The 23349-nt window shown below is 43.7% G+C and overlaps 2 protein-coding genes across 29 annotated transcripts in view; one reads left to right on the top strand and one right to left on the bottom strand.

Annotated features, from left to right (window-relative positions):
- The window catches only part of LOC101467146 (KAT8 regulatory NSL complex subunit 1), a 45383-nt gene extending 40892 nt beyond the window's left edge, over window positions 1-4491 (top strand). For 3 of the 4 annotated variants that reach the window (XM_076887720.1, XM_076887722.1, XM_012923201.5), the window contains 6 exons: window positions 66-220; window positions 1742-1866; window positions 1953-2010; window positions 2342-2454; window positions 2546-2798; window positions 2890-4491. In XM_076887720.1, coding sequence (XP_076743835.1) covers window positions 66-220; window positions 1742-1866; window positions 1953-2010; window positions 2342-2454; window positions 2546-2798; window positions 2890-3108 — 923 coding nt within the window. In that variant the 3' untranslated portion in view covers window positions 3109-4491. The remainder of the gene's footprint in view (window positions 1-65; window positions 221-1741; window positions 1867-1952; window positions 2011-2341; window positions 2455-2545; window positions 2799-2889) is intronic. The other variant, XM_076887723.1, reaches the window with a different exon arrangement.
- Window positions 4492-6558: 2067 nt separating this feature from the next.
- Window positions 6559-23349, bottom strand: part of mapta (microtubule-associated protein tau a) — a 36680-nt gene continuing 19889 nt past the window's right edge. For 13 of the 25 annotated variants that reach the window (XM_076887724.1, XM_076887726.1, XM_012923191.4 and 10 more), the window contains 10 exons: window positions 22312-22340; window positions 21295-21435; window positions 20967-21027; window positions 18940-19193; window positions 17208-17300; window positions 15325-15417; window positions 13709-13801; window positions 12475-12556; window positions 11866-11972; window positions 6559-10021 (listed from right to left, as the gene is read on the bottom strand). In XM_076887724.1, coding sequence (XP_076743839.1) covers window positions 9824-10021; window positions 11866-11972; window positions 12475-12556; window positions 13709-13801; window positions 15325-15417; window positions 17208-17300; window positions 18940-19193; window positions 20967-21027; window positions 21295-21435; window positions 22312-22340 — 1151 coding nt within the window. In that variant the 3' untranslated portion in view covers window positions 6559-9823. Of the gene's footprint in view, window positions 10022-10469; window positions 10621-11865; window positions 11973-12474; window positions 12557-13708; window positions 13802-15324; window positions 15418-17207; window positions 17301-18939; window positions 19194-20966; window positions 21028-21294; window positions 21436-22311; window positions 22341-23349 lie in introns of all 25 variants that reach the window. The other 12 variants (XM_076887731.1, XM_076887732.1, XM_012923193.4 and 9 more) reach the window with 6 other exon arrangements.

Raw genomic sequence — 23349 nt, 5'->3', positions numbered from 1 at the left:
CCATCAGTGAACCCGCCTGACTTTTCCTTTCTTTCTTTCTTTCTTTCTTTCTTTCTTTCTTCCAGCCTCCCCCAAGCTCTTCATGGACTCGAGCACCCCCTGCACGACTCTAGCCAACATGCACTCGTCCCTGCACAGCCCCCTAACACGCCAGCTGTCCACATCTTCAGAGAACTCTGTGCCGCTGGGCCTGAGCAGCCAGAGTGTCCCGAGCACGCCTGTAAGGACGCCACCCCAGATCTCACACCTTATTTGGATGATTCAAATCATCAGTCCGGGGTTTTTAAAAATGCTTGCTGTGTTTTTTTTAAGCAGGCTTTACTGCAGTCATATATTTTATTAATGACATTCATTTATTTCAGTAGCTGCGTGGATATCTGATGGTTTCACATGACACAAGATGACAAGCACAGCATTAAAAAAATGTGTTCCAGGGAAAGTCTTAGACGGGGTGTGTGTGGGAAAGCTGTGCTGTAGTGAGGAAGACGGGAAACAAACTGAGACTTCTGCGGCGGCAGCATGCAAACAAGCTGCGAGCGTCACTGTCTGATGCGTTTTTGGCGCCATTAATGCGAACAAAAGTAAAAGTTGAGGCTCGGTGTGAGAAGAACACTCCCTCGATAAACACTCATCACACAGTGTTTGTCGCTGGGCGGAGGTTCAGACGTTAAACTCGAGCTGAAACTTTTTTGTGGTTGCTGGAGCAGAAAAAGCAGCAGGAAACAAAAACACTCGGCAGACTCGTTGCGCCAGCTGCTGCCGTATCCGCTCTGTAACTCGTGATCTGTGACCCCGTTCGTGGTCGGAGCGCTTTAACGTGCTGCGCTGTCTGGGCTTGTTTTTGTTTTTGCTTTTTTCTCTCATTTTCATCATTATTTTAATAATTTTACTTTATTTTAATTCATTATTTTCACACTTCAGAATCAGGCTGTCTGTGTTGATGCTTAGCTTAGCTTCAGGACTTCTTAGCGAGTAATCTGAAACCATGAAGCAGCATTTTACTGATTAACCTGCTGCTGTGGATGGGCTCACTCCAGAGGTTCTCACGGCTGAAGTTCAGTCTGCTTTCAGCGTCTTCTTCCTGCCGTGTGAACTTTTGGAAGCAATTTAACTCGTCCTACGTCTTTTTTGTGCTTGTATTGAATTGCATGTACTCATCTTCACAAACTTGTTACAAGTCAATGATGTTTTGTCTTCATTTACATCCAAAGTTGAGTCTCTAAACCTCGTAAAGCCTCTTTTTCACGGATATTAAAGTTCATCTGGTGATTTTCTTGGAGCTGGATAAATCTGGAGCGCTCGGTTTTGCCTCGGTTTGTTTTTCAGGAGCTGAAGGAGTATTTGGACCTAGAAATGGTTAAATGCTGCAGACTCGACCAACTGATTGTGACCTGCAGGGCATCTTCAGCTCATTTGCACACTCACCCTAAAACATGAGCGTGTAATTGTTGCCTGCTGGTCTTTTACACCAACATGGACAACATTTATTAAACAAAGTCTCCTTGGATTAAGGAGGAAACCTGTAAATTGTAAATATCCAAATGTGTTTGTGAAGTGAGCTCATGATGACCTCAGTTTCTATTAACCTTCATCTTTTGGATTAACATGATGACACGTGTCATCCTCCCTGCAGGCTGTGAGAGCGTTTGAGCTGAAAGTGTGTCGGAGCCGGTCGAGTCGTTATTGTTTGCAGACTTCTGTGTAAAGTCTCGCTTGTTTACACTCCTCCTTTGTTCTCCAGCAGCAGCCAATCAAGAGGAGGCGAGGTGAAAGCTCCTTCGACATCAACAACATAGTAATCCCCATGTCTGTGGCTGCCACCACCCGCGTGGAGAAGCTTCAGTACAAAGAGATTCTCACGCCCAGGTAAACCGATACCTGCATGGAAAAATACCACTCTGCTGTGGCTGCTGGTTCCCTGCACTCACACGTTTTTGTCTTGTTTTCTAAAGCTGGCGGTGTGTGGACGCCTTCTCGCAGCCCATAACCGAGGAGGAGAACGAACGCGAGGTGAGAGAACCACCTCATCTGTGGTATTTATCAGATTTCACGTGTTAAGCTGGGATGTTAGGATCCGTTCAGGAGATCCTGAGCTGCTGAGCGAACAGTGACACCTGGTGGTCGGATCTGACTCGTACATTTTAACCTGTGAAGCAATCATGAAGGCTTTGAAAACCTAAAAACTCTTCTTTCAAATTCTTAGCGTGACATTAAAAGTTATAAAAACATCTCAGCGTCGTTGTTCGAGCTCAGATGGTCAAACTGCTTTCTCTCAGTGTTTGATGATTAAACTGAAGCAAACGAGTTTTGGGGGTCCTGATGACATGCGATGTTTCTGCAGGTGGAGGACCTGTCAGACGCAGCTTTCATTCAGCTCCATCAGGCCTATGAGGACCAGGAGCGCACTCGCTGGACTTGGAGGGCCCTGGCTCCTGCTAAGAGGCGGGGCAGCAGGTAAGAGCAGCATCATACGCCTCAGTAAGCGCCTCGCGTTTGTTGTCACGCGGCAGCCGTGACATTGACAACTCCTCCGTTTCTTCCTCAGGTCGTACAAGTCCGTGGACGGGCGCACCACACCTCTGCTGTGCGGGACCAACCCGCCCACCCCTCAGCCCGCGTCCCCCGACCCGGGCCACTGCCCAATGCTGCATGACTACAGCTACGTGCCGTCGCCCATGAGTCCCGCCAGCCCCGACACCGCCTCCAACCCCCACACGCCCTGCTCGAGGGACTCCCACCGGCTCCTGTCCAGTGAGGACACGCGGTGCTCCACGCCAGACTTCACCTTCGAAGAGCGGGTACGTAGCTCCACCCCTGAGGATCAGTCAGCCTGTGAAGCGTCTGAAACTTTCATTCGTTTTTAACACCCGCATTTTTTCCCCCCCCCAGACGGTGGCGCCGTGGGAACGCCGGTGCTTCCCCCTGCCCGAAGACCCAGCCCCAGAGCCCGAGTCTGAGAGCGACCACCAAGTCAGGCCCAGGATGCGCAGCATCTCAGGTTGCCGAGCGATGGCCTACGGACGCCTCGATTCGGATGACGCAGAGCCGCCCCTTGACGACGAGAACAGTGGCGGCGCCCTAAAACACAAGTCCTCCACCCACCGATGAATGAGGGCCCCCCCCCACACACCCACACAGCTCCTCTCTGGCATTAACAAGCAGAACCTCAGCGCAGAATAACATTAAATGGGTTCCTGTTGTTTGATATTCAAACATCAGTCTAATACTTTCACAGTTTTTAGTGAACATTACGGAGATAGAAGCCTTTCCCGACACTTGTTTTTTGTCACACGAAAGAAAAAAAAAAAAAGATAAATGTTTAAAAAAAAAAAAGTATAAAAACAACACGTTACAAAAAAATTTCTGTAGTAGGCTAAACAATGTACATGGGGGCTTAGTGGTGTTTCATACGTCGCGTGTACACTCGTAGCGCACTATGTAGCGGACTCCTCAAAAATATGGCCAAAGGGTTTTTTTTGTTTTTGTTTTTATTGACTAGTTTGCTTGTAATTCCCATGTACATTTTTAGTGGAGTGACAAATAAAACAATAAAAAAAGGAGAAAAAAAATCAGCCCTTCCTCTTCCTCCGCCCCCTCAGACCTTCCTCATCCAAATAAAACTGATACATTTGAGATGTGGTTCCCCCTCCTTCCACTAGAGGTCGCCTGAACTCACCAGAGCACTTCTTTAAACTGCCAAGTCTGGTTTGCTTCATTATGTTTGTTTTTTCATTCCTGACGTGTTTTTTGTTAGTTTTTCTCTCGTTCTGTTCTGACTCATCCTCTTCTTTTTTGTGCGTTCCTTTTAATAGTAAATCATTCCTTTTTTGATCTCCCGCCGCTGCCTCTGTTTTCAGTTCAGCTTCACAGGGCAGCACAAACAGACGCGGCGTTTTTAAGTTTGTTTTTTATTAGTGTTTTTTTTTTTTTCTTTTTAAAGCACTTACCCCTCAAAGCACCGCCGCTGCATGTCAGCAAACACGCTTGCGTCCGATCCCGACGGCACAAAGGCGTCCACTTAATTTAAAAAAAGAAAAGAGGAAATGGAAACGTCAAATCGCAGCGCGGCAAACAAACCCCGCCCTCCCTCCTCTCACATTTCACATGTAGCAGCTCTCAGCTGAAGCCGCCCTGAGCTCAGGTTCTCCAAGGGAAAAAATCTTCTGCTGCCCCCTCCGACCGATCGATCGATCGAACGTCACACTCAGACCGGATTTTATTTTCACCACATCCTCCATATAACCTCACACACTCCTCCTCCCTCCACCTTAAAGTAACTAATTGCTATGCAAAAAAAATCTATGGTTTTTCATTTTACACCTTTTTATCCCGCAGCCATTCAGTCACTGTTTGTTTTTTTCTTTTTTTGTAGTTAAGCGAGATGTCGATGTACCTGTTTGATTGTTGCAGCAGTTATAACCTAATCAAAAAGCTGAATTGTTTTTTCTTTTTTTGTAAATAGTACCATTAAAACATTTATGTTTAACTTGGTGCCGTGGTCCTGCTCTCAGCTCATTTTAACCTGTGTGATGTCACCGCTCGCCTCTCGCAGGTGTAGCGCTGCGTTTGTCCTCTGGCTCCGGGTGTTTGAATGCAGACTTTTCATAGGTGGTCCTGAACGAGCCAGAAATCTACATTTTTACTGTCAGATTTGATGAAGTGAAACAACTGTGATCAGCGTCCTGATTACACCACCACCTCCACCTGCTGCGTCTGGAAGTGTCATCCTCACTGAAGTGTCCTGTTTTAAATCCATAACCGACCAATCAGAACGCAGTAACATGAATGGTTTATGTAGAAAGTAAGATTTTCTTACTATGAAGCGAGGAGTTTTAATTCTGACTTACTTTGTCAGAGGTGTGAAAGGTTCACAGCTGGGGTTGAACGTACGCCCGGGCTCACGGGCACCCAGGCAGTGATTAAATGGGGAGTTGAGGCATCTGCTGGAAAAATCAGCAGCGCTTTGAGCAGGTTAACAGGAAATGGAGCGACTCTTCTTTCAGGGTGTGAAACTCTAGATTAAACAGCTGAAAGGAGTTTCAATGCCACAACTTCTTTCAGTGGAGAGGTGACTGGTTTAAACAGTTTACTGGTTAATGTGTCTGCCTCACCAGAGAAAGCTCCAGTTGACTCCCAGAAGAAGACCCAGTTATCCTCTGGGATTATGTCAGGAAGAGAATAAAACATGAGGACTGACCTGCTGTCAGCAGCCTGAGGAGAAAGCTGCTGCTTTAAAAGTACAACTAGAAGTCTTGTTTGTACACACACCTACAATCTGCAGTTAGACCTGGATTGTGGGACGAAACTGAAACGCCACCTGGCGGCTCTGAGACGAGAGCGACCTTCCTGTTGTGACCGCTGCACCAATCCTCAGACTGCCGGCTCAGAAAGCTTCATTTCAGCTGAATGATGTCCATAAGTGTGCTAACCTGGCACTAAGTAACATTGTTTTGACATGGGTGACCTTTGACCTGTTACTACAGTTTAAAACTGAGTGTGAAAACTTTTTGGTTGGCTAAAACATTTATAAAAGTATTTTGGGCTTTAAAAACAAAACCTTACTTGATGAAATTGTTAACAGAACTTGTGGCTGTTTATTCAAACTTGGCTGTTTTTATGATGCCTGCTGTGAACTTTGAACTGAAAGAAATTAAAAATAAAGCGAACACTAAAGAAAAAAGCATAAACCTATAGCTATAGCACTGCTATTTTCTTATCGCTGACAACTTAAAGGTGCTTTTTGTTTCAACGTGTGAATGAAAACATTCACCACCAGAGGGCAGCATTTCACCAGTAGGTGCATTTTAATGTTTCCAGATGTTTGCTGCTGCTCGCGTCCTCTAAAGTCTAATCGTTCACCAGGCTGACATTTTAAAGTAGATCACTTACCTTATTTAAAAAAACGTAAGCCTGCAATTTTAAAAACAATTAATCATAATTTAAAAAAAAACCTCCACCTTCTAGAGCCTGAGAAAGTTCACACACAGTGCTCCATCTTGTGGTGCAAAGTGGTATTACATCAAAGTATACAGCTGCTTCAGAAATAAAATCAAAGCAGGTTTTACCTTTATTCACTGTTTAAGTGCCAGTGTTGGCCTCCAGTGACTGCTGAGGGCTCCCTGCTGCTTTGCTGATAATATTAAAGAACAGAATAATTTGGACAGATTGTGACTTTTACGTTTATTAGTGAATATCGATATAATTGTTGTCTGCAGGTCCCAGGGTTGATTGTTGTGCAGCTGCACTAAGAGGACGACCTCATACTGAACTCTGGATAAAATAAGACTGAAACAGGCCTTTTAAAAGTAATTTCTAAATTATTAGCTTAATCATTTTTATTCTTTAAATTAAAAGTGATTTTTTTTTTATTACAGTGACCGTTTCAGCTTTTACACACTAATAAATTTTCCCCCTCTTTTTCACAGCTGTTGCATTTTGCTCGTATAAATAAAAAGGAAAAAGTTTCTCTTATGTTTTATATTTCATAAATGCAGTAAAACACATCGTTACTGTAAAGAAAATGTAAAGCACCAAATAACATAAATATTTGAATTCCGCTGGAAACAGATGAATGAGTCCCGTCTGATCTGGGAGTGATTTTTTTGCACTCCTTCACCACCACGGTGACTTCATAGCATTTATTTTCAAATACACATATACAGCAACAAGAATCATCATAAACCAGTTATTGAGAAAATGCACAATAACGAGAACAATCACATTTCCACAACTGTACAGCGTCAGAAGTAACCCCGAAGAGAGGAAAACAAAAACGAAAGAAGGTGACGAGTTTTGTTACTGTGGAAACCTCTCGGAGATCGGCTCCCGTCCCTGGGTGCTCGCGTCCGTCCTGCACGCAGAGACGAGCGTGGAACTGGAACTAAAGAGGGTTTAGCATGCAGATAATGTTGCAAGCTTTTCGTGTGCTTGCTCGTTTAGGAAACCTTACAGCAAAGTCGGTGACCTTTTGACCCTTAATTGCACATTTTTTTATACAAAAAAAAAATAATTGGTACATCCGTCCAGTTCCAGAGCAAATATAAACAGGATATACAGAGAGATCGCTTTGTGAAAGGGGGGCAACAAGCAGACGGCTGTCTCTTACATGAGCTGCATGCAAGAAGCTGTTTCACTCATTTTAATGCGAGTAATGAATCAGCGGGGGGGCCACATCGGGACGTCTCTGAGCACATGAACTGGGTTTGTTTGCAGGGGAACGTCTTAACCTGGCTCCAGCTGGAGAACACAACAAAAACGTGACCACATATGCACCGCGTGGACAAAAGTAAGTGGACGCACCTGTCTGGCTCAACCATTTAAAAGGGATCATATTTTAATCTGATACTCGGGCACTTTTGCTGCTTAAAGGAAGGTCTATCTATCCTTTAACTTTGACGGGTTTTTTCCCAGTGCCAAAAACTGCAGTTCCTCTGATGGCCACTTGAGGCTGCCTCCATGTTCAAACAACAACCTCACAGTGGAAATAAGTGTTGGTTGTTAGGGCCAAATGATGCACCTGTGGCTAAAGCACCATGAAGGCAGTGAAATAATCACCTCCTCTAAATATTCCTGTTCTGGCCTTTGGTCAGAATTTACTGAGAATTTAGACACATTTTCTAAAAGTTAATTAAACACTGAGTCATAGTTAAATGTAACGGCTCATCAAATGAATCCGAGAAAGTACCAAAACCCAAATGGCAAGTAATATCCGGCCCAAGTGTGAGGTTTCTTTTTGTTATCTGGGACCACTGTGTGCTGTGGCGTTCAGGTCTCCTCTGGCCCACCAAACACTTCCTGTGACGCTCATCAAGCCTCACTCGTGACTTTTGGACTACTGCTAAAAATCTGCAGCAGATAAGCTCTCATGCGTCCACAAACTTTTGCCACGAAGTGCACTTTTACTACTTTGCAGGGAGCGAGAAACACGGCCATCTGATCAGTCCTGTGTTTCAGGTGCATGTGTGTTGGATACAGACTGCCTAAGGAGGTCTTCACCGTCCGCCTGCCGTGCAACACTCACAATCTTCTCCGTACAAACGATCCATTAACAGTAAAACAGCCGTTTTCAGTGTTTGTGTCACCGCTGTGAAAACTTTAGTCTACCTACCTGTAAGTGCATAAATACTGTTCTTAGCCTCCTCCTCGCAGTTTAGCTATGAAAATGTCACTTTAAGGTTAATTTTCCCTCCTCAAGCTGTAGCGCATTTACACAAAGCAGTAAAAAAAAAGAACACTGACAGTAGCAGGCACGATACAAATGTTTCTTCATATCAAATACATGTCATATATCCACAGAGTACGATTATAAAACTGTGCCCAACACAAAGTCTCTACTCTAGCTCTTCACTTCGTCTTTTTTCTGTATTTTTTAAATCCAGGTAACGCTCCCCTGCCCCTCCCTCACCTACGACGCAGGGAGAGCGTCAGAAATGAGACCGCGGAGAGGCAGCAGCCCCTCGCTTCGTCACCGAGCTCAGATAATTGATCATTCTGAGCCGAACGACTCACACAGAGAACAGGAAACAGCGGGGAACAAAAACCAGCTTAAATAAGTCAAATAAAACCGAAGAAGAAATGTTGACATTTTGTTTTTTAAATTTTTCCTTATTTAGCTTTAGTGTTCTTACAACACGTGACCGGGCCCTTTAACTTCCATATTTAAGGTGAAATATTCCCCAGCGTGCTGCTCACGTCTGCAGTGGAAGTTTGAACCCGTGAAAGTGCCACCAGGCTGTAACGAGGTCTCAGCAGCTGCGGGTCGCAGCAGACAGCACAGCTTTACCGTATCGTCGCCACAACAACGAGCCAGCTACTTTATAAGAAACTACAAAATCCTGATGCTTCAGTGTATTTATCGGTTAACAAATGTTTCAATGGCCGTTAGAACAAGATCACCCTCACTCGGCCATGTTTCTCCTATTAAGCAGGGAAGAGTTAAACAGCACAGCTGCCGTTGGTAAAGGCCTCTCTCAACCCTCCGTTAAGTGTAATTTCTCTCTTTCTTCTCGATCTCGCGGCTCTGAACGAACATCTGAGCTCGGCGCGTCCCGTAAAAAGTCGCGTGAAGGCGACGCGATCAGTCGCTGTTGTCTCTGCGGTCTCACTTCTGCCCCCTCCCACCCCGCAGTCTCCTGCAGTAGCTCGAGGTGCAGCACATGTCAGGACTACACAAAGCAAAGACAGCAGTGAGGTCTGAAAGCTTTTTCTTTTCTGCCTTGACGAGAAATATTTGCTACTTTTTCCTTCTAACTGTTCCTCCGCCCACTTCACCGGACCCTGTATCTGATCCCTCTGCTTTAGCGCAAACGGACCCCCACCCCCGTCCCACAAACAGTCTGCATTAACCTCCATCTTCAAGGTTCTGTTTTTTTTATCAAAAAATAAATAAATAAAAAAAAGAATCAGGGGACACCCGTCAAAGGTGACGCTGATAAGATACACTTCTAAAAGGGTTCACAGTCAATGTGACGGGAAACCGAGTCTTAGACGATTTAGCGGGATATGTACGGAGATCCTCAGAGGGAGGATTTCGCTCTGCTGGGGTGCTTTAACTCTTAAAGGGACACTTACAAAAAGGTTCAAATTAAGTGTAGAGATCAAAGACCACAGAGAGATATTCAATACATGTTGGCCTACTGGTTAATCTGTTTTCTTTTTTAAGACCTCTAATAGCAACGCCTCGACGAGATTCAAAGGTTAGTGGAGGATAAACAGTGACGGGCAGCTAAAAAAATCAAATAAAAGTCCTGTGAAAGTAACGAGGAAGGCATCACAACTCCTCTACGTGGTCGTGCGGTCGAGGCGGGGAGTGCGGCGAGCGCGTTCACAAGCCTTGTTTGGCCAGGGAGGCGGACACCTGGTCAGCCAGCGTGGAGAGCTGTGGAGAGTCGGTCATGTTGATGCTGCCAGAGGAGGACACGGTGCTGAGCTGGTGAGGGGAGTCTTCCAAGGAGACGATCTCGGCGCCGTGGTCAGTGCGGGCCTTGGCTGTCTCGCGGAAGTTCAGTTTGTGGCTCTCAATCTGTGGCGAGATCGGAGGTGAAGGTCAGACATCAGATCAGCCATGGCCTGGATTTTTCTGATTTTTAAGGACTAATGATAGTCCTCCACTACCTAATCTTTTAATTTCCTGCGTTATGATTCGCCCTCAGCTGTTTACTCAAAAGTGTGTGCACATGAGGTACTGTTTGCATGCATGCAACAGAAATAAAGACGTTTACAGCTTCCATGTTCATAACATTTCTTTAAATGTTAAAGGAAACCGGTCAGCAACCAGCGAGCCACCTCCGGTTGATGGTTGCAGAGCGGTTGCAGGAGGTTTCTGGCTGTGTGAATGACCTCTTGGCCTGACTGATATGTTAGGTTAGCTTCACAGCACAGGCCTCAGATCCTGAAAACTCATAATCAGCACTATCCACGTCATGTCTCATGTCTGAGAGTCTGAGATGAAGCAGCTTGTAGGTACTTACAAGAGTCCTCAATCTTTATGAGAGGGTTCGTCAGGATGGGTGTGATGGGTGCTGAAGGGACAGTCGGAGGTGACTGAGGGGGGGTGACAGCGGGGGAGAGGACCGAGGGGCTGTCTGAGGTGCTCCCCTCTCCGTCTTTCCCCTTCTCCCTCTACAGAGGAGCCCCAGCAAGGAAATAAAAAGGCATGCAACAAAAATACACGTGATGGTTTCAACAGAAATGAAAAATAAATAAAATAAAGCAAAACAATTGATGAGAAAATGCAGCACAGCGTCTCAGGGCCGCTGAAGGTAAAAAAAAAAAAATACAAATAAAAAAATGTGAGGAGCTTGGGGGAGGAGTCAAATTCAGAGAATATAATCAGAATTTTAAAGTTTGAAGAATTTAAAATTATTTTACAAGAAAAAGACAAAATTTCTGAGATTAAAAAAGACATTTTAAAGGAGAAAATTGGTAAAATTAGAAAAACTGAAATTTATTAGAAAAATCTGATGAATATATGAGAAAATTGTGATAAAATTACAAGAAAGAAACAAACCAATTTATTATTATTAAATTATTCACTGTTTTTCTCATACATTGCCAGTTTTTTCACATAAATTTTGCTAACTTTATCTCTTTAAATTGCCTTTTTTCCCCTGTAAACTTTTAGTTCCAGTGACCCCGAAACGCTGTCACAACAGTGAAATTTGACAAGAACGACAGTGAAAACTTTAAAATGAAGGGAAAATCAGCAGGATGAAGAAAATGGAAGCTTGAACAAAGGAGGGAAAAAGCAGAAAAACCAAGAAAAAAAAAGCTCTAAAAGCTGCTGTGTGTGTGACACCCTCACGAACGTCAGCGTGGCTGTTAGAGATCAGCTGAAATGTTCTCGCTGGTTTTAGTTTTGCTGTTTCTGTGTTGCTGAGTGTGTTTCACCCACAGAGACGCAGAAGAGCTGAAAGCTGGTTTTCCGAAGAAGAGAGCCGAGCACTGAAACATGCTTGAGGCCAAATGATGCCAAACTTTAGTTAATTTAAATTGAATTTTAATTATATGTGTATATTGTCTATGTACTTTCAGTTCTAGAATTTTTATTTATTTATTTTTTCATTAGTAAATATGATGCTTTTGAAGTTTTTAGCTGCAAATTTTGTCTCGTTTTTTTTTTTTATCTTACTCTTAAACTGCATTAGCAGTAAACAAATAAATACAAAAAATCTGATGTTTAACTTTTAAGAGGAATAAGAGGAAAAGCTTGTAGAAATTTGAATGTAGTGAAGATCAAAATGTTTGTTTTCCGATTTTTTTCTTGGCACGGATTGGTCTCCATACAGAACTGTGACGAAGCGCCACGGTGCCCTGAGCGTTTTGCTTTTAGCCTGCAGAGAGCGCGTCGGTGGATTTTTACTTCACCTTCTTCTGCCCGCCTCCAGGAATGTGGCTGATGTTGCCCAGAGAGCCCACTTTGGACTGAACTTTAAACTCCAGCTTCTCGTTTTTGATCTCAATGTTTCCACCACCTAAAAAGAAAATTATAATCTGAGTGCAGCACCATTATTACAGAAGTGGAAGAACTTGTACTGGTACTTAGTGTAAGAACCAGCATCAGTACATTTCCTGCTTTTAAAATCAAACAATCAGAGCTACAGAAGTTTAACCAGTTTTTGTTAATATTAAGAAAACCATCATTAAAAAATGTTTTACTGAAATAATCACAGCTGCCTGAGACCTTCAAGCAGGGACCAGCTGACTGTTCCCACCCATCCGAAAATAAAAAAGGCAGACTGAGTGTTTGCCGTTCGGCTCTCCAAGCCGCTTTGCAACCCACCTCCACCCCAGCTTCTTAGGTTAATGCTTTTCATGGTATTCAGAGCAGAGGCATGGACATAAATTACTACGTGTGGTATTGCATTTACACTGAAGGTGGAGGAGACTTCTGCTACTAATTATATTGTCGTTATGTACTCTGTTCACAAAAGCTCGTCACCTAAAATTAAGCAGAAAGTTGGAATAATGTTTTACCCGGCTTGTGACGAATGTTGTCCTTCGAGCCACACTTAGATGTAACGTTGCTCAGATCGATCTTTTTGTGCACGATTTGAATCTGAGAGGAAAAAAACAGCACAAACAGAGTTTGAATGCAGACCAGCAGAGTCAGCAGCTCTGAAGTCGCCCTGCATGCAGCCACAGAGGAACTGATCCTATAAAACCGGCCTGTTAGTGAAACTGTTCCTGAAAGCAGGTTTAACGGTCTCTGAGTCGTACTTTAAAGTCGCGTTGGAGCTGTCTCTAAACGTGGGAGCTTTTAGTGAATCAACACCTTTGTTTTTAGATAAGAGCGACTCAGTCAGTCAATGAAATCAGATGATGATTTATGGGGGATTGTGTGGAGTCTTTAAATTTAAGGTTTCACTTGTTGCACGATGACCAATCATTTTTTAAATATGTATTAATAATAAATCTGTGATTTCCATCTTTCTCCTTACATTTACGACAGACTTGACTATAAAAACCTGCTTTCTGGAACCGGGTTATGGAAGGAAACACAGATTAACAGCACCGACTAACACACTGGATTAACACTTAAAGTTTTAATCTGAGCGGTGCGACCTTACCCCAGTGCAGAAAAACGAGTGACCATCTTCTGCACTAACTGATAAAAGCCAGATTTCAGCAGCCATGCATCACCATGCATGGATAGATGATGTCACTCTTGGCTGTTTGTCTGCAAACACAGAGCGCTCAGTCTCTCTGCGAGCTGAGGTCACCTCAGCGTGGATGACAACAGGCACTGTTTGGTGGAGAAGCCGAGGACAGCGGGGCTCTTTGTTACCCGATCGGGACACTTTGAGGGGACAATTAGTTCACTTCACATCAAGGTTTTAGGAAATAAAAAACATAAACACAAACAGGATTCATGCGTGTGGCTTCAGGGACAGATTTGAGGGCAAAGACTCAACAGAGTTATCGGGCTTACGTGAGACGCAGAGCATTGCATAACACGGTAGATCCACTAAACTAAGAAGACTCTGATTTAGAAACTACAGAGCATCTAAACCAGTGAAAGAAAAGCACTGGGAGGGCGGTTTAGTGCTGTTCTAGTATGAAACGCTCAGATCTGTTCACGAGTTCAGTAAAACTGTTAATGGGAGAAGTTGACAGGTCAGCGTTTGGGAGGTCAGAAGGGCTGGACACAGACGGGAGGATCTGTGCTCCTTTCTGAGGATGCGTTCAGTGGAAGCACACCTCTACTCACATTGCCACCACCAGGTACATGTTTTATATTATCTTTGGAGCCACACCGGGACTGCACACTGCTCAAGTCCAACTTCTTATCGAGAATTTGCACCTGGAAAGTTGATACATGGGGGTGAAAAAACACAGTTATGGCGGCGAAAGCAAAGAGCTGCGAATGAAGACGATTACTGGAGAGGAAGATTAGATGTTGGAGGGACGAGTTTGAGGCTCGGGGGAGTGAGAGCTGACCGAAACCCTCGTGAGGAGATGTCCCCACATCGCCGCACTGGTGCTTTGAAGCCATTACAATCAGGTGAAGCATTTCAGAGGTTTTCAAACTGTACAGGGGCAACCATCAAGTTAGACCTCTGAGGGCCAAGTCATCATCGGAGATGACTCCAACTCTAACCTGCAGTAAAACTGGTTTTAATTTTATTTTCACTTAACTGTTTTCCACATTTTTGACAATCGGGGAAAAAATGAAACAATCAGAAAAAAGTTGAAGGTAATCCTGTGATGACTTTGACCGTACAGGGTTGAGACTTTTCATTAGAGATCGATAAATACACAGAGAGATGACAGCACCAGTTATAAATGCAAGAATATGACATTAAACACTCATCAGATACTTTTTTAGGGCTTAAATACACAAGGGAGTAACAAGGGAATGGGAAACAGGAGGGAAACACAGCTGGGGCTAATCCGACATAACGAGACAGGGAGGAAGTAAAACCAATCACATGACAGCAACCTGATGCATTGAGGCATGTAGACATGGTGAAAGACCCGCTAAAGGCCATCAGACTGGGGGGAATAAAGGTGATTTAAGGGACTTTGAACATGGTGTGGTTGTTGGTGCTAGCGGAGTATTTGAGAATCTGTTCATCTTTTCCCCACACATCCATCTGTGGGTTCACAGAGAACTCTAAATGCACAACACGTCGAACCTTGAGGCAGATGCACAGTAATTAGACAAGAGAAGACCGAAGTCTCTGCTGCGACATTCAGATGGTGGGGTCAGAATGTGGCATAAACCCCACGAAAGCACGGATCCATCCTGCCTCTCATGAACGGTTGAGGATGGACGAGGTGGTGTAACGCTGTGGAGGATGTTGCTCACCATCTCTGGCATCATAATCACAGGTACTTTGGAAAAGATCGAGATTATTTACCACGACAGCTCTTTTTACAGAATTTGTAAAAATGGATTCAACATTTCCTCTTTTTATTGAGAGGATGTGCTTGAATTTGAACTTGAACTGATAAAGTTGTAGATTTAGTCACGTCAGACTCTGAAAACCTCTGAAATCCTTCAGTCTGGATGGAGAAGTGCACAGGTGAGGGGGAGACTGTTAACCCTTTGAGTCACAGAGCAGCGAGGCTGCAGGGGGAGCCTGGCGTATTTGGGTCCATGTGACATTTTCAGTGCATAATCAGTTGATTCTGATGAGGTCAGGTGTGAGGTACCTGCTGATTTTCATAGAATGGCGCTACTGTAATGACAGGAAGTTGCTTTTTTTTGTAAAACAAGCTGAACTGCACTTGTAAATGATGCAACAGGCTTTGTGAATAATCCCTTTGCTTGTGCCTTTGTGGAATTAGTGGGACTTCTTTTAAAGCTACAGTCTCTCTCACCTTGCCTCCACCAGGCGTGTGCTTTAGGTTGTCTTTAGAACCGCAGCGAGATTGGACGTTACTTAAGTCCAGCTTCTTCTCGAGGATTTTGACCTGCAACAAGACAGAAAACAAGTAAATTCTTCAGGAAATAAAAGGAGAACAGCTGGGGGGAGAGAATCAGCCCGAAAGGAGGAAGTGAGATGGTGAAAGAGATCTCGGCGTTAAAGCTGCCATCTGTAACTCTGCATAATTGTCACGTTTCGAGGAAGTCGTCAGTTTTCTGACGACTTTAGTGGAGCAGATTGCAAAAATAGCGATGTTTTAATGCAGCTGCAGAGTTTCAAACAGATGTTTTAGCAAGGATATTAAAGTTAATTAAAACTTAATTAAGTGTAAAAAAAAATCTCTTTAGAAACAGAAACATGAATAAAAAACAAAAAGCAACTAAGGAAATACGCTGCACTCACAAAATTACTTAAATGAAAAAGAAATACTAAAAATTGTATTAATTTTTTTTTTAAAATTGCTCAAATTTGTCAACATAACCAACTCGAGGAGGCTGTGTTAATGTTAACTGGGACAGACAGAGCTATTTGTTAAATATCAGAACTATATAACAGTGTTTTTTTTTTCTGTGTTAAAAGCAAATCAATAATCAGTTTAATGTTAAAGATGCCAGCTTTAGCTCAGTACATCACCAGTTTTCAGTGAAAGAATTAAAATCATATAAAAACTTCAGTCTTATGTGCATAGACTGCATATAAATGATGGACGTAGCTTCTGGGTCTGAACAGTGAGCTGAATTAAACCTGCATTCTTTCTGTGTCCAGCAGAGGGCGACTCCTGTAGTAGCCAAAAGCAGTTTTTGTTAGGTACACCTGTCCTTCTGCTCATAATGCAATAACTAATTAGCCAATCACGTGGTAGCAAATCAATTCTTACGACTGAATGGACTCAACAGCTATTTTTCGTTTTTTTTTTTTTATTTATTTGTTTTCTTAGATTTGAGCTTATTTTGCCATAAAGCATCGTCAGTCTGCTAATACAGTCTGATTGGTCTGTTAGGTCTGTCTTACAGGCGTAGAGACTAGTTGGCAACCACCCGGCAACCACCTGGTTGTTACAGAAAACTGTGTATTCACCAACTGGTTCCTGGCTGATGCAAAAAAGGTTCTGCACCCACAACCTCCTTGTTATTGCTTTAGTTGCTAGCAGACCGCCGTAGTCACCCACAGTTTGCACAGTAGAAGCCGACTTGTCTGTTTGTGGAGCCGTCGCTAAACTTGAAAAATTGCATCACAAACCGTTTCAAAATAAAAGTTGTGCCTTTTGAAACACGCTGGTTGCAGCAGCAGGACAACTTTTACTCTGAAGGTAAAACATTTCTGGTTGGTGCAGACAAGTTGCCGTCTTTCGTGCTAACTATGGGTGACAATCTGTTAATGGCCAAAGCAATAAAAAGGTGGTTTCCAGTGCAGCACCATATACCTCTGGGACTGTCAACCAAGTCCAGTAGCGGTTACTGGAAGAGAAAGCTCGTGATTATACTGGTGGCTACGTCTAGGGCTGTCCTTCCCTGTGATCTGGAAGACGCTGCTGCGTTGCATACCTCAGTTTCTCAGCCAAAACTAAGGCGTCAAAGACCAAAACAAACAGCTGGAAGCTGTTAAACGGGACTCAGCCTACCAGGGTGAGTGATGCCACAGTGGCTACATCCATCTTTTATATGCAGTCCATGCCAATTACGGATTATTGAGCAGATTGTGTTTCCACATCCAGTCCACCTTCTGATCGGATCATTAGAGGAGAGCACTTTGCTTTTACCAGGAGTTAGTTTCTGATGGTCATAACTGCAGAGATACTCAAGAGTCTGGAGTTGAGTTCATCCCCCAGTTACTCACATTGCCGCCACCGGGTACATGTTTGATATTGTCTTTGGAGCCACACTTAGACAGCACATTACTAAAGTCCAACTTCTGATCAAGGATTTGTACCTGGAAAAGTGAAAATGTCAGCTTTTAGATTTAGAGTTTAGACGATGGCTTGATTTGATTAAAGAAGTGGGAAGAAACTCGTGCGGGAGTGTGACCGCATGCGGGGTTGGTGAGAGTCGATAATTCAAAGTGTGCATTGGTCTTCACTTCTTCTCATTTCTTTACTTGTCCAACACTGGCAGGAACCAAAGACTGATTTTTCAGCTCTTCTATCATCTACCAGAATAAAAACTTTCTAGTTTGAACTCTGAATGGAGCTGAATTATTTATTTTGGTCCATAAATATCACAACACGTGATACTTTTGAGTTTCATCAGTAAAACATCGGACACGTGACTGCACCCTGAATAAAATTAGACCAACGACCTGCATGGCTTTAGCTAAAATAAACCTCTAGCGTCTCACACACACACACACACACACACACCGACATCACACTGCAGACTACACTCGACACACTGAGCTGCAGACTGGAGTTTTACTTCCACAAACATTTTTAGAGACACGGCTGCCCCGGGAAGATTAGAGCTAAATAATATTGAAATAAAAAAATAACAATAATAATAAAATATCTTTTTTTTAAAAAGTTACATTGTGTCCTTATCAAAACTAACTTGATTAAAATAATCTTTAGTGTATTTGTCTGTTGAGACCTGAGGTGTGCGGATTATTGTGAGTCAGCTGCCTGACTTGTGTTTGTATAGTAACACCTGAACTTCTGAAATCTCACCCTGACAAATCGTCATCATCTAGTCTTCTTCTTTCGGTTCCTCTTTTTAGGGTCACCACACAGACCACCTGCCTCATCCCAGCATCCTCTTTTCCCACTTACCTTCACTACATCCTCCTTACATCTTCACTGTTACACCTGTCTCCCTCACCTGTCTGTGCTCTTCTCTTCAAGTTAAACTAACTAGTTAATCTGTGTGCTCTTCATTCTCTTCATAGCTGCTGGCCCCTGAAATAATGCCCTATATGTAATAATAAAAGTAACAATGGAGCAAGTAAAAAACTAAATGAGCAAATCCACTCTGGAAACAGACATGACAGGGAAATGGTAGGTGGAAGGAACAACAAAGGGTTCAGGGCCTTCTGTGTTGGTATTAAAACTCAAGCATGTAAAATGACCGAGTGGGGTCATCAGATGTTACACAAAACTGATTTGCAGTTTTTAAGAGGTGCTTCTCAGACCTGAAACCTGGACAAAACCTGAACTTCCTGCCTGGTCTCATCACGTTATTGTGCAGAAATATCAGCTGATTCTGAGGAACTTTGTCTCAGATTTGATCGTTTTTATAACTGGAACGACTCTCGAGGCTCTCGGTCTGTTAGCCACGGTTCACTGCAAAACATCACGTTTAATCACAATGCAGCGATTAAAAGAGGAAGAAATGATGTTAAAAACAGCTTTGAGGCTATCCATGATACACCAATAGGCCAAAATGAAACGCTGCAGAAACAGAGGGACACATTTGTGGCAGGAAAAGGTTTTATGATTAAAAACCCACAATGGCACATAGAAATATACGCCTGGATCATAGACGACTCCACTCGGTCACGTGAATGTTAAAACTCTGATCTGCAAACTCAGTGGGCAGTGTTCTGTGAGGGGGTGTATTCAGAGTATTTCCTGGGTTACCTTTCCCCCTCCGGGCTGATGCTTGATGTTTTCTGTGGAGCCGATCTTGGACCTCACGTTCTTCAGGTCTGGCAGCGGCGCCGCGGCAGCCAGAGGAGCCGGTGGACGGCTCTTCAGCGAGCCCGGGGATTTGGGGGTGGAGCGAACCACAGCCACCTTCTTCACTTTGTTGGCATCGGCCCCTGACTTTGCAGAATTTGATTGGCTACCGGGGGATTTGGGAGTGCCGGGGCTGCTCTGTCCACTCCTGGCATCTAGAGGATCCAGAGAAATTATAAGTTAGGAGGAGTGTGATGAGTCATGCATGTAGAAGGAAATCATTAAAAAATAATAAAAAATAAAGCATACTAGGAGCTCTACTGGCTAAAAGCTGACCGAGTTTGATCCAGAAACAGCAGATCAGACCGTGTTATTGTGGCCATGCAAGGCTGGAAGCGATTTCTAATCATTTCCTTTATTTGATTTGATTTTTTTACCTTTTTCATTTTTTGGAGTGAGGGATTTGTTGGCACGAGCTAGATCACAGAAAATATAACACATCATTACCGCGTACTCCAAAAATACGGAAGCCTATATTAAAAATAATAATAGATTGGATTTATATAGCGCTTTTCAAGGCACCCAAAGCGCTTTACAATGCCACTATTCATTCACTCTCACATTCACACACTGGTGGAGGCAGCTACGGTTGTAGCCACAGCTGCCCTGGGGCAGACTGACAGAAGCGAGGCTGCCATATCGCGCCATCGGCCCCTCTGGCCAACACCAGTAGGCGGTATGGAAAAGTGTCTTGCCCAAGGACACAACGACAAGGACAGAGAGCACGGGAATCGAACCGGCGACCTTCCAGTTACAGATACGCTTCCCAACCCCCTGAGCCACATCGAGCTTTAAGAGCAGACTAAATAATTATTTTACCCGTTAGGTGCCATTTTTTCTTTGAAGAGTTTCTCTGCACAGCTGTTTAGCCACCGACACAATTTCTGTTTTCCATTCACTTTGTTGCTTTTGGATTTTGGGGGGAGATTATTTCATGCCTGTTTCTGTGATTTAGTAAAGAATAATGACATTTCTACTGGTACATAAATCACATTTATGCAAAGAGTCCACTGATTCTTGGTTAGATGTGGGCAGTTTCCTAACCACAGATCCAGTCACACAGAGACTGGTCAGCGACCTCTACCAGCTGGTTTGCATGTGGTTGCTGGAGGTTGCAGGGAGTTGTGAGGTACTTACAACCTGCTTGTACCTTCTTTTTTTTTTTTTTTTTCTCCGCCTGTCCCATTTGGTTCTTTAGCCATCAGAATTGTTGTCTGAAGACCAACAAGGATACCCAATGGATTTACTTTGCCAAATGGATCATCGTGGCATTGCCGTATTGGTCCATTTGGTCGATCTTTGTTTTTATTATTTATTATATTTTATTTTCAGATGTTACAGACGGGACAGACATGAGTGAGAGATAGGAAAGGGAGAAAGAAAGAGGAAGGAAAGGAAAAGCAGAAGGGGAGAGGGACAGTGAGAAAGGGGGGGAGAAAAAAAAATTGCTTGTACCTTCTGAGATGGTGAGGCACAAGCACTACAGCACGGCCTGCGTTGCAGACAGCTCGGTGTCTATCAGGGACTACAAGTGACTGCAGCAACCTGCAAGCAACCAAAGCAACTACCACTAGGAACCTCTAACAACCACTCCCAGCCGGCGAACACATATTTTCCAGATGGATGGATCTCGATCAATCAGGATTTGGCCCAGAAGCTGATATCCAGCAGAGAATTACAGAAGGTGTGAATAAGAAGGGTCAACACTGTGAATATTGACTCTCTGCATAAAGAAATTACCGAAATATTTAACTGAAAAGGGCAATCACAGTCTGCAAACTAAAAGTAAATTTACAGCCAAACCCATTTGCTGTAAAAATGAGCGTGTTTCAGGTTTAAATGATATGGCTAATACAGTCCGCTTTAGGCTTCCATACTAAAATCAGTAAAATAAAAGTTGAGTTTAGCACAAAGTCCTCGGCTCGTACCTGGTTGAGCTGCAGTTCTGGCAGAAGTTTTGGCCCCTGGAGTCTGAGACTTTGCACCGCTCTGAAAGTCACCACAACACTATTTTAGTTTCCAGCAAAGAGACGTCTTGGAGATGGTTGAATGCAGTAACATTGCACACTAATCAGTGGGGAATTGATGAGTTGTTTCTTCATATAATGTTTGGTGATAATAGAGGGAGGAATCAGGTTCCAGTCCATGTTTTTCTTTGACCGTTTCAAACAAGATTCAGTCAGCGAGTGTGAAGAAAACTGAGCGAGTCAGTCGGCTCACGTCTGAGCTCTAAGCTGCATTCAGACCTGTACTTACTCCAGGCTGCCTGGGCCCTGTGCTGCTGACTTTAATGGGGATCGAGCTGTGGCCATTTCGGGAGGATGCAGGTGATTTGGCGCCCTTGGCGGTTATGGACGGTCTTTGAGGGGAAGAGGTCGGTGTGGTGGCAGTTTGAGTCTTTTTCATGAAGAGGAAGAAATGAATGAAAAACAAAAGGTCCAATGACAATGACCACAAAACAAAAGAATGATTAAAAATAACTGAAAGATGATAAAAATAAAGGATTTTTTTATGACATGAATGAAATGTTCTGGTTTATTATAACTTGGATCTTGTTTTTACACAAACAAATGTAGTGCCAAGAGAGGGGATAGTCCTAATATGGTCATCTCAGGCACAGAAGCCCCACCTCCCTGCTGTTTAGATAGGGCGTCCAATCCAATTTATTCTTATTATTATACTTGGAAGTTCAAGGGGGTGTGCTATTGGGCAAATCAGGCAGGTGCATGAACCAGCTTTTATAGAGTCGTTGGTTCAAGTCGAGAGGCATCATCCTGGGAAATGAGGCCAGTGCCTAAAAACTGCAATTCCTCCTGTGGCCACTTGAGACTTGCTCCAAATGTGAGTGAATCTCCGTAGACTTGCATGTTAAAATGTCCAACACAGGCAGGTGTAGCTGCTAGCTGCTTATTATGAATCACCTCCACTAATTGGAGTCCAGCAGGTTTTTGATATTGGTGCTTTTGCAGCATTTTGATGGGATTATATAATATATAAATATTATAGTTTGCAGTGTTTGTGCTCCAGTTTGAGCTAAACTGCAGTATTTTCTTAGTCTGATAATAAAACAGTAATTACTGAGAGCTCAACACTGTCGCTGGAAGGAGTTCAGTTAAATGTTGAATATATGTGATAGACATGGGTAATAATACGTCGTGTTTGTTAACTAAAGAAAATAAAACCAAAGGTTTTAATAAACCAGAATATTTCACAACAACTAAAAGGCATAAAGAAATGAGCGACTGAACCTAAAAAATGCCGTTGGTGACGTACCTTATCTCCGTTATCCATCACTCCTTGAGCTATAGAAAAGAAATAGAAGCAAACTTTAGCTTTTGGCACCTTTTTTTAAAAGCTTAATATCTATATTATATTTTCATATCCACCCAAGTGCAATAAGTTAAGACTTTTGCTTCCATGAGCGTGCCAGAATGCATTCTCATGGAAAGTGAAATGAGTGATGTTGGGTATGCAGCATGCAAGAAAACACATAAAACAAAAAGGTGGCTTTTTTTTAGGGCTGCATAACCAGCAAAGTGAGCAGAGATGGAGAGATGAAAGAAAAAAGCTAAAGTGGGGGGAGGGAGGACGACAAGCTTCTCCTCGGGTCAAAGTTAACGTCCATAGAAACACTTCGGAGGGAGAGTGCTGCATAACACAGAGCAGAAGCTGCGTTGGAAATCAAAGGAGTGGAAGGAGTGAACTGAAGAGGACTGGTTCTGAACTGGTGAACATGACAGCACACAGACCTTTGAAAACAGCGACCGGCACCAAAGACTTTCTGGCTCGGGTGCTTTGGGGGGGCGTTTTCTGGAGCTTGGCGGTGCCGGTGGTCTGAGCCACACCGCTCCTCATCTCTGAGTCATTAGAAATGTCAGGCTTTGAATAGCTGGCTGTATGTAACGATGAGTCACCGCTGTTTTCAGCTGCCGTGTCAGATGGCAATTTGTTAAAAAGGCGCTGCTTCTTGGAAAGGTCTTCACAATGAGAATCGGAGCTAGACTGGAGCGCACTTTGCGTATGAGGAGCCCGGGGTGTTTCTGACGTGATATTTTTGCTTCCGGAGTCACCGAGGGGCTTCGGAGCTGCTCCTTCAGCAGTCAGTCCATCGTTTGTTTCTTCAGAAATGAGCTCCTCGCCCTGAGGAACACACAAGTTTCTGTCCCCAATGGATGTCAAGTCCTCCAAAGCCGTGCTGCGGACTAAAGACATTCCAGAGAGGTTGCTCATTTCACTGAGGCACTCGGAGGCGTCGAGACTGATGGCCCTCTGAGGATCTGCAGCTCCTGCCCACTCAGGGCTCCCCCTGCT

Source organism: Maylandia zebra, linkage group LG8, assembly GCF_041146795.1.
Source record: "Maylandia zebra isolate NMK-2024a linkage group LG8, Mzebra_GT3a, whole genome shotgun sequence".
Lineage (NCBI taxonomy): Eukaryota > Metazoa > Chordata > Actinopteri > Cichliformes > Cichlidae > Maylandia > Maylandia zebra.
This window is presented reverse-complemented; position numbering and strand designations above follow the sequence as displayed.